The sequence below is a fragment of the Amphiura filiformis genome, chromosome 8, assembly GCF_039555335.1.
Source record: "Amphiura filiformis chromosome 8, Afil_fr2py, whole genome shotgun sequence".
NCBI lineage: Eukaryota > Metazoa > Echinodermata > Ophiuroidea > Amphilepidida > Amphiuridae > Amphiura > Amphiura filiformis.
The window spans coordinates 55,173,177-55,184,331 of record NC_092635.1 but is presented as its reverse complement, the minus strand read 5'-3'; the positions used below and the strand labels follow the sequence as shown (position 1 = coordinate 55,184,331).

Genomic DNA, 11,155 nt, shown 5'->3' with positions numbered 1-11,155 from the left:
CTGATCATCATGATCATTTTCATTCTTGGCTCAAATGTTCTTTGGAAAGTTAGAAAATAACATATTGCACAACATAATTAAAGCTGGAGGGAGTCCAATATTGCAGAAAGTTTTCAGACAAACTACTACTTCAAATATTCCCACAAAAATATTGTCATGATAATGAATGCAAAAGTTTTAACTTTAAACAAAAACTAAAAACATTAAACATAAAATTCCTAAATATCAAAAAAATTGATGAACGAGCTCATCATTTAATCATGTCTTTCTTGGGTTTTTTGAAAAGTTCAACATATTGCATTACGAATTAAAACTGTTAATGTAATAGCTAGCTATCCAATTTCAGGAATCCATGAAATTTCTTATAAGCCTATTTCAACCAGATACTGTGTATCAATGTGAAGATAAATCAAAAGTTATATTCAGGTTGTCCACCTTCAGCGAAAGCATGCACAATATAATTACGGATTATAGAATAAATGATATAGCGAAAATAGTATTTGTTTGTTTGTTTGTTTGTTTACCCAGGTTGGTCCGTGAGGGACACATGCGAAATCCATGGACCGTTCCAAGCTCATACTAAAAAAAAGCACAAGCCTGGATAGCCAGTATAAGCAAATGTGAAAAATAAAACCGCATAAGCTAGATATTGATCATTATTATGTTTTGATGAATCCAAGTGTGTGAAAATATTGGATCCAAAACATAATAATTTGATGCTTTACGCACAATATTTATTGGTCGAGCTATAGTTTAAAAATATTGGAATCGACTAGCTACGTCTTGTCCAATATTTTTAAAACTCATAGCTCGACCAATAAATATCGGCTCAATCGATCCAAATTTATATCAAACTTCAAATGGAATGAATTGCACGGCGCGTATTATGTATTTCGCTCATTTCTTCGTAACCATTCAATCGAATCAAATAAAATTTTTGTTTATAATGCATGCACAATAAAAATGGCTACTCGCCGCTTTTTAAATTTTTGGATTCCAATGTCTATTTCTCGACTTATGCTCAAATTTTTATTCACCCGGTATTTTTTTATGGGACACCCTGTATATCAAGCATCTAGACTCTAGAAACACTGGTCGCATTGGAAACTGACAACAACAACGTTGGTCATGTTGGTGCACAGTTGTGAAAGTGAAAAGAGTCAAAGCCAATTCACTAGAAATATGACATTGTTATGATGAAATAAATTTCACATCGTTTATAATGGGTGATGCAGAACAAAAAGGTAAATATGGGCTGTGATTTATATAAGCGTGTTAATTTTATTGCTGAATATTCATTAGCGCGAATCGTATGGTGCAAAATTCGGAAGTCGTGAACTCGATTACATTGCATCAATTTGCATGTGCAAGTAGAAGCTAAAAAAACACCGTTATGTAAACGTCAAGTTTAGCTAAACTACGCCATCATGACCAGGAAAATAAACTAATAAACACACATATTATAGGGACTAAATTATTTACCCTTGCATCAAGCCAAGTTTTTAATACTTTCATGACTTTTGCATCAAAAACAATGAAGCACTCAAGGTTTAATGTATTGGACATGTTGGAAGTAGTTCACCACGTAAACTTGTATGGCTCAAAATTCGGACCGCTTACCAATAAGTTTACTGTCATTGCGTATTTGGAAACGGTTGACGTTTTAATGATCACAGATTCCCGGTCAGCTATTATTTTAGCTGTGTCACGTGTATGACGCTGGTGGGAACCAGCCAAACTTCAGTAAAAAAACACGATCGCCGATAACGATGCGATGTGGGACTTGCATAGCATAGGATTACACTAGAGACTGACCGATCAGATCGGGTAGATAGGGCACGATTTAGGGTTGGAAAAAAACCGGACATGTTTTGAAAAGAAACCCTAATACCTCATACTCATTTGAGACACTAAACAATATACCGTATAATGCGGCATAAAGTAAAAGACAAAATACAAAACTTAATATAAAGATTCTAACTTTTCAATAAATTTGTAATTCTCATAATTTTTTTTAGATTTACAAACCCTAATAAAACAAAGTCAAACATAAGAATTTCTAGATGCTTCTTTTCAATGCTTATTTTCCATTCTCATAATTTTCCTCATAATACAATAAAAAACAAAAGAAATAGATTTACAGATCCTAATAAATCAAAGTCAAACATAAGAATGACTTTTTTCTGGATGCTTATTTTCAATTCTCCTAATTTTCCTCATAATACAATGCTGAATGAAAAACAAAAGAAATATATTTACAGATCCTAATAAAACAAAGTCAAACATAAGAATGACTTTTTTAGATGCTTATTTTCAATTCTTATCATTTTCCTCATAATACAATAAAAAACAAAAGAAATGGATTTACAGATCCTAATAAAACAAAGTCAAACATAAGAATGACTTTTTTCTAGATGCTTATTTTCAATTCTCATAATATAATGAAAAACAAAAGAAACATATTTACAGATCCTAATAAAACAAAGTCAAACATAAGAAAAAGAATTTCTAGATGCTTATTTTCAATTCTCATAATTTTCCTCATAATATAATGAAAAACAAAAGAAATAGATTTTCAAACCCTAATAAAACAAAGTCAAACATAAGAATAACTTTTTCTAGATGCTCATTTTCAATTCTCATAATTTTCCTCATAATACAATGAAAAACAAAAGAAATATATTTATATATCCTAATAAAACAAAGTCAAACATAAGAATGACTTTTTTAGATGCTTATTTTCAATTCTAATAATTTTCATAATACAATTAAAAACAAAAGAAATATATTTTTATTCTTTTTTAATTATTCTTATGTTTGACTTTGTTTTATTAGGGTTTGTAATGCTATTGCTTTTGTTTTCATTGTATTATGAGGGAAAATATTAGAAATGAAAACCTCATACTAAATTCCCCCTAAATCGTGACATAGCTGAGATCGGGAGCTTCCTAATCGGGCCGATTATTAGCTTATCGGTAGTGATCTGCATCGGCCGATTTTTCCTTCATCCGCCGATGTAATGCACCGATCACCCAATATCATGAAAGTAATTGTTGAAGCTTAACAAGTATTCATTTATTGGTTTATTTCTTTCTTTAAATCAAGCGAAATTTAGCAAAAGAACAAGCTTTGTAGGCGATAAACATATAAAATCATACCGTGATTCAGGCACGCAGCTGAGATAATCAGGTAATTTCCGCATGCATACTTCCGGGTTACACGTGCGCCAGTGTCAGATTGGAGAGAGCTACGGGCCGCGTGCAAAACTCAACACTTCCGGGTTACACACGTGCGTGTCAGCTACGGGCCGTGTGCAAAACTCAATACTGACTTGAACGTAAACACAATATTAAAATGGGGCGATCGAATGATTCGACGGACTCGGATATCAGGGGGAAAAGGTAAATTGAACTTAGAATAATCATGGTCAAATTAAGTATTGTAAATGAGCACGGGAGTGTAGTTTTGTGCTCAGAGCATACATAATTATGGTATTAAATACTTTGCGTACAAGTACCCTTTCAACATACAGGTGAAATTTACTCATGGCCAGGGACGGATTTAAGCAGTGGCCCGGGGCCAGTTGATTTTGCCTCGGGCCAATAAACTTCCAACAATGCTGGCCCGGCGGGCCACTAGATTTTTGATCCTGATATAACTCATATGACTGAGGCAAGATATAATCAGTGATGATGTACACAATTGGACACAGTTTCTGCTCCACTTCACCTGTACCTGTGTGTAATTTATATTTTTATTTAATGATTTTTTGTCTATTTATTCTTATCCTTGCGTTGCAAGCAAGTTGGAAATATACGGCCGCTTTTTATGGCGATGTAGGCCTACGTACTATTTCCAAGCTCTTTCATGCTCTATCTGATGATGATAGCAATATCGCAAATACCGCATACTTGAACCTTTTCTTTTGTGAACTTTTGGAACTATAGATTAGGGTTAGTTAGTGACTACATGTAGTCTCTATATTGCGTATGCTCTATACAAAACAATTAAAAATGTTCAGGTTTGCTTGAATTAAAGTGGCACCATAGATCCTGGAAAAAGATTTTTGGGTCCATGGTGGCTCAGAATAAAATAATGTTAACACACAACACAAGTAACATGTGTCAAGTTTGGTAGGCTTAATTGGTAGTCTCTAACTTTAAAAGTCGCATTGGAACGTGCACTGCAGGCCCATAACAAGGATTTTTATTAAGTGGACTTTTGTTCAAAATTTGGTCCTTTTTTGACCGACAAGGACTATAAACCTCTATTTTTTCTTTAATGGGTCATTTGGCGAGGGGGCGGAGTCACCACCTGCCCCCGGGTAACGGGCATGAGAACCTGCTTCTTTATTTGCACTTTCTGCAGTAGAACATATTGAAAAAGTTGGGCCAGTAAATTTATTGCAGGGCCAGTAGATTTGCCGTTTCACTGGCCCGAAGGGCCAGTAGAAAACCGAAACCTAAGTCTGTCCCTGCTCATGGCGATGGCAGCCATTGTTTACAATTGGGGAATTGGTAATCGGTGATCGGTGATCGAATCGGCAGATCAAAGAGGGAATTGATCGGCCAATCGGCCGATTCAGATATGGACCTGATCGGTCAGACACTAGATTACACACTAACACAGAGATATTTCTTGCCAAAATTTGACCAATTCTAGGCAAGTTGGCCCTACTTTGTCTGCGTTATGTGAAAAAGGACAGTCTTAAGTAAGTATACGTGCAACGCTTTTGATGTTTTGAAGAGACTGAGGGATCCCAACAAACGGAAGACGGAGCCTATTCTTGACTGTGTAATATATTCCTTCAACACGCTGCCATACGGTAACAGTCTTATTGTACAGATAGTCAGTTTGTGAATGCGGACATCGTATAAGTTCCTTGTACTATGTTAGAAGGAGGGCAGGGCTTCGAAAAATGAGGGAAATTATGGGGTAAAAACAAAGTTAAAACAACTTTTTGAAAACAAGTGAAAACAGCGATTCTGCTAGGAAGTTTTGTCTCAAGAAACAATTTAAAAATTATCGGAAAAGAAAGAAACATGCCTTTATAAAATCAGCATCACTTCCGTCACATAAAAAGATTATCAGATATGTGGAAAGTGGCAAAGAATTTATGAAATTGGGGAATTCTTTAAAAGGAAAGTTTGTCACGTTTTTCGAGAAAATCTTGAATAATGGAAGAGTCAAACCCTTTGCATGTTAAGTGTCAGAGCTGTTAATAATAATAATAATAATATTTATTTGAATTACTTGCAATACAAAAGTAACAAAATAACAGTACATTTGACTTTACATTTCTTAAACATGACAAAAGCAAGTAATTCAGGATGAGTGAATGGGCTAAAAGTCCAAACACATAAGTGCCCACTCATCCTGCACATGAATAAATAGTTAAAACTCAAAAGTACATAAAATAGCAGAAGAAAAAAAACATAAAAGAAAAGAGAAGGGACATCCCCGGTTCTGATATCTGGAATCAATCCTAGGTTCCAGGATCGTGCATCTAGTAAACTGTGCACATTAAGCCTGTGCGACAATACTCAAATTGAGGTATGCACGTATAAGGAATCTTGGAAATGTAGAATATTGAGTCACACAGTAAAAACTGTCAAACACGCTTGAAAATGCTTGGTATGCGAGTGTAAATTACTGTCAAAATGAGCGTACATCTAGCACTTGTGCTACCGTACGCGAAAGTTTTGGAGTTTGCATCACCGGTTTTGCATTCAGCTCTTTTACGTAAAAAATTGCGATAAAAACAAGTTTGGAACAAAATAAAGCTTGTTTGACAAAGTAATTTAGGTATGTTTGTATTTAGCTAAAAACATGTTAAAACCTTGATGCAAAAGTTTTTAATTTGATAAATTCGTAATTTTAACCTTACATGTACAATCTATATAAATAAAAGGAAGTCGCTAAATCTTGTCCAGAAGCAGTCTCTGAGATGCTTTCACTTTCAGCTCTGATTTATTCGTACATTGATCGGGTACATATTGCCATTAAACCATCTGGCGTTCATTTTTGCAAAACTATTCAGTCACTATGGAAATAACAAAAAAATGTTCGGTTGCTAGGCCGTTGAGGTCAATAACCTTATGGGTCAGGTCATGACAGCAAACGCGTCAAATGCAAGCAGTGTCCAACACGCGCGGTAAGTGGCGAGTCACGCACCTGCGGGTACACGGCGCTATGGTTTCACGCGCATTGCGGCGCGCATGGTATGGACGCATTTAATGTTGGCTTACCACGCGTAGGCCTACGTATGTTTGTCTGGGTGTTTACGTGACTGACTGCTTTTCTGAGACAGTGGCGGATCCAGGGATTTGGGAAGGGGGGGCACACTCGGAAGTTTTTTGCCGCCACATTTTTGAATGGCCACGAAACACCATTGTGTCGCCCGCTGTGCAGCCGGCTGTGTCCCCTCAGAATTGGAAACTGGGTCAAAGCAAAGGCCTTGAAGACATTTCGGGGGGATCATTGGGTGTAAGCTGATGAAAGGGGGGGGGGGGGGTATTGGGTGACAGATTTGCAAAAAAAAGGCCACTTTTCAGATGGAATGTTAAAATATAGCCAACAGAGTCGTTCAACTGTTCAGTATAGCTAAACAGATAAAATGATGGGGGGGGGGGGGGGGTGAGCCCACTTTAGTGGAACTTGAAAGTCCACATTTTGGAAATTCTGCGACACCCGCAAATAAATCTTGGCTATAATGTAGGCCTAGCTATTAACACGGGCTCGCTTAAAATGTTTTGCTGCAACTTTTAAACATGTTGCTTACATGTTTTATACCATTATAACCTGAAATTGAAACGTTTTCTAGCAACCTCTTCTAACATTAATGTATATGTTTGTTGGGATAAAGTTAAAATCAACCATTTTGTCACGAGCTGTTTCAAAAGAAATCTGAGGATTGAGTGAGTAACAACATTATCACAGGTCTGGATATTCATTTAAAGTTATTTAGCTTCTTTAATATGACAGGAGCTAACATATGATTATCAAGCTAACATGGTCATTACTATTAGGCCTACTGGATGAATAATCTACACCAAGACACCATGATTATCATCATCACCGTTTACCATGTTTCCTAACCACTCCCGTGTACTAACCGCTCCCGTTTACTTAACTAGTGTATAATAGTTCGGGTGGTGTAAAAGAAAATATCGCCCACTAATCAGTAGTTTTCAGCAGAGAACTTCAGCGGCCTGCCAATTTGGCTCAGTTTATGGCGTATACGAAAGTGTGGTTCTGATTGGCTAATTGAATCACATCATCATCACATTGGCACCTCATTCACTGGTGAAGCTGTGTGGCAACATGTGACCTACAAATGTAGTTCTTTTTATGCGATAATCAGACAGAGCAGATGAACACCGCTAAAGTAATTTGTTGAATGGTATAGCTAGCATACACTACAAAAATGTACATGTATGCTTTTGCTAAGACCATTCGCACTGAGCCACACAATCACACTGCTGTCGACCAATCGCGTAAAAAGAACTAGGACAGTCACACGATGCTTGCTACGAATAAGGTAATGATGAGGTGATTCAATTAGCCAATCGGAACCCAATTTCATGTTTATGCCGTACACTGCACCAAATCAGGCACTGCGAAAGGTCTTTCACTTTACAGATGATGCTATGTATTAACACTAGTATTTTGTTAAAAATAAATTGAGTAGAAGTTTCATTTCTATTGTAGATGTTACATGTCACATGCATTTCCAACACTGGTGAATAAAAATGTCACAGCATTTATGTTTAGCGGGATAGATCACTAAAACGGAAATAATCACAGAACAGGTGACCAAATACTTTGGCGATTTTTGTTTCAAGTCCAATTCTTGACTGTTTTCAACCAAATACAGGGTGTCTCAATAAAAATAGGCCCTATGGAAATTGGATTCAAAAACCATGAAGTGTCTGCTTAGCAATGGTGCAAAAATGATCCAAATCCGTTCACGCGTCACTGAGCTAATTAAATTTGTACAAACAGACACATTTTTGGACCATTCCAATGGGGTAATACACATCTAACAGAAATGTGTAGTTTATTATAAAAGAAATAAAAGGAAACGCCAAGTGTTGCTGAGTATGAGTTCAAAATCAATATCAATCAATCTCCCAAAGAATGTTCTTCACACGTTTCTCTTTGGGTTAAGGGCTCGGATAGTAACGTTTGCGCAGTCATTTTTGTGGGACCTGAGAGCACATCAGAAATATCGAATTGAATTCTGAATCGAGGAATGTCCTTCTGATATCAAATATTTTGTATTTTTTTTAATTAGCGATATAACACACATTTTATTCAAATGATTCAAATTTGATATTTTTTTGTATTTTTGATATTTAACCATCCTCGAAGTAAACTTCATAAATGTAATGATATGTACACCTTTCATATTAAAGATATCGAGTTTTTCCCCAAAAAGACCTATTTTTTGTGTGTTTTGTGTTTTTGGGGGAAAATCTTTATCTTCAATATGAAGAGTCAAAATTTCCATATGATAGACGGCTTTTTGTCCCAGTTACATACACTTTAAGTATACGTATATATCATAAAATTTATACAATTTACTTCGAGGACTGTGCCATAAAATGGCATTAAATCGCGAATTTAGAAAGAAATTGATATCAGAAGGATATCCCTTGTTTTCGTTTTTGAAATGCAATTCGATATGTCTGATGTGCTCTCAGGTCCCACAAAAAATACGTGAAAATGACGCTGTTCATACATTTGTTAACCATACAGTAGGGCTGAACTTTATATTGAAGTGGCTGAAATATTTGATTCAAAAGAAATTGGTTCCCTCAAAATGAAATGTCCAAGTGATAGTATTGATGGTGAAATAAACAAAAATTGGTACACCAATAACAGAAAAGAGGCATAGTTGCTGATCAGGCAAGTTATCTCCTACATAGCAACACTGGGAGTTAAGGTTTTACACTATTTCAAACTATTGTGAGTTGGTACATGTAGTTCACATCATATTGCGAATGGTAGTGAGCTTTGGCAAAAATTGCATTGATATTACAGATATACTTTTATAGGTCCTGTGGTTCTCGAGTTATGTTGTAAATAGGGATGAAACAACATCACTTTTGTAAAACGTACATAACTCATTAACAACAATAAATCAAGCAAGTATTCAAAGTATGAAGTTTTGCAAAACATCAAGGTGGTTTTTTTTCAATAATATATTGATTAATATAATGAAAATCGATCTTTTTGACTGTTTCGACCAACAATACTTAGTCAACCCTTAACTGCATTAATTTCTTCAATTCTAAACTACAATGCAGCACATTCTTGTTAATGTGTATTGTCCCATTGGAAAGGTCCAAAAATGAATCTATTTGTAGTTTCCCAATTATCTCAATGACACGTGAACGGATTTTGATGCTTTATGCACCAATCTAGATAGAGGACACTTCAAGAATTTTGAATCTGCAAGAAACTTTTATTTTTACGGCGGATATTTTAAGTTACATTCCCTGATCCACTGGGCCTATTTTTATTGAGACACCCTGTATAGTTTATTGAATATGAATTTGGCGACATTTGGATCGAAAATGATGGAGCCTTTTAGAGACATCTATAACAAATTACCGAGTTGCAAAACTTTACTCGAATGGTGGTGATGCAACTGCAAATTTCACTTTTGCAAACCTAATCATTCACCGAGTTACGCTGCATATTCACCTCATTTTTTTCAATCTTAGTGAAATGAGCAAAAATACCTTGAAAAAATATCCAGAGACCTCAAAATAGTGAGCATCAGTTACTATGTTCGCCTAACAACTATACATCGCGTCAAACAAAAAATCTTTCGTCTTCGCGTATCAACACATCGCGTCAAAAAAACAAACCGTGTATCAATTAGTTTGTGTCATCTCGCGACATCGCGTATCAACACGTGACCTCCAAAGCAAGTGGGAATAAACATGGGAAAATCAAAATGAGTGAGGAGAGTGCATGGGTGCCATGGGTTGGCGATATTATTTAACAATCTGTGATGCATGGGTGATCTACAAACTTTGCGAACATGGCAAAAATACAAATTGATAGCCGTTATAAACTTAAGTACGGTACTAAAACCATGATACTGGCAGAGCGGGGAAAGAGGGAGAAGAAAGATGTGAGCTAAAGGGGGAACAGTGGAAAGAATGGGAGGATAGGGGACAACACCGGGGGGCAAAGAAGAAGTTGATTAAAATGAATTAAATGAAACTAGCGGGACACCCGCCCGCTAGATGAGTAAACGGAAGCGTTCACTCAAACAGGAGGAATTACTGTACAGGTAGACTCATTGAAAATTCCTCATTCCTTCCGAATCCTTACTATTTTTATCATCTTGGTAATCTTGTAACCCCATCACGTTAAACCACAACCCCGTACCCGTAATCCATCCAAAGTAGGCCTACCTTTTTATGTCCTTCTTTCTTTTCTTTTCCCCCTCCCGTACCCTTACGATATTTACATGTATGTCTTCGTAGGCCTAATCCCGTTATCCCATATCCCGTACACCATAACCCTGGCGCCAAGTTGGCTGTCGCACGCCCGCACCCGTCGCGTGCAAATCAAGTGGCGTAGCGTCGTGTACGCTTGACGCCGCTTAACGGCGCGTTGGTTTATGCTAGACATGTGGACGCATTGGTTGGCATAGGCCGTAAAAAACAACCGCTATAAATTTGCCCGAAAACCCCACTTTTTACTGATTTTGAGGCCAATTCTTGACCGTTTTCAACCAAATAAATGTTAAACACATTGTCGTATATTCCTCGATCTCCCGTATGAATTTGGCGACATTTGGATCGAAACTGACAGAGCTTTTGCGTGGACACACATACATACACACAACATTAGCCTATTAAATGAAATGACTGATCAATTGGGGAGCTGGTAAAATTTTTCGCAATAAAAACTCGGAGATGGTGATGCATTTTGTAAATTTTTGCATTTATTTACAAACCGCAAAAGACGGGTTACCGCTAGTACAAATAAACAAACATATACAAATGTAATATAAACATACAACTTTTCCCTATTTATAGTAAGATTTTACAGTGTATTGCATCACATTTTGATGACAATAATAAAAATCACACAAGGCAGCCTTTTGAGGTACAACAGTATGTGATGCAGA

The 11,155-nt window shown here is 36.4% G+C and overlaps 1 protein-coding gene across 1 annotated transcript in view; it reads left to right on the top strand.

Annotated features, from left to right (window-relative positions):
- The first annotated feature begins 1,105 nt into the window (after positions 1 to 1,105).
- The window catches only part of LOC140159235 (leucine-rich repeat-containing protein 61-like), a 30,904-nt gene continuing 20,854 nt past the window's right edge, over positions 1,106 to 11,155 (top strand). The window contains exon 1 of the mRNA XM_072182643.1: positions 1,106 to 1,244. Within this exon, the coding sequence (XP_072038744.1) occupies positions 1,223 to 1,244 (22 nt within the window). The 5' untranslated portion in view covers positions 1,106 to 1,222. The remainder of the gene's footprint in view (positions 1,245 to 11,155) is intronic.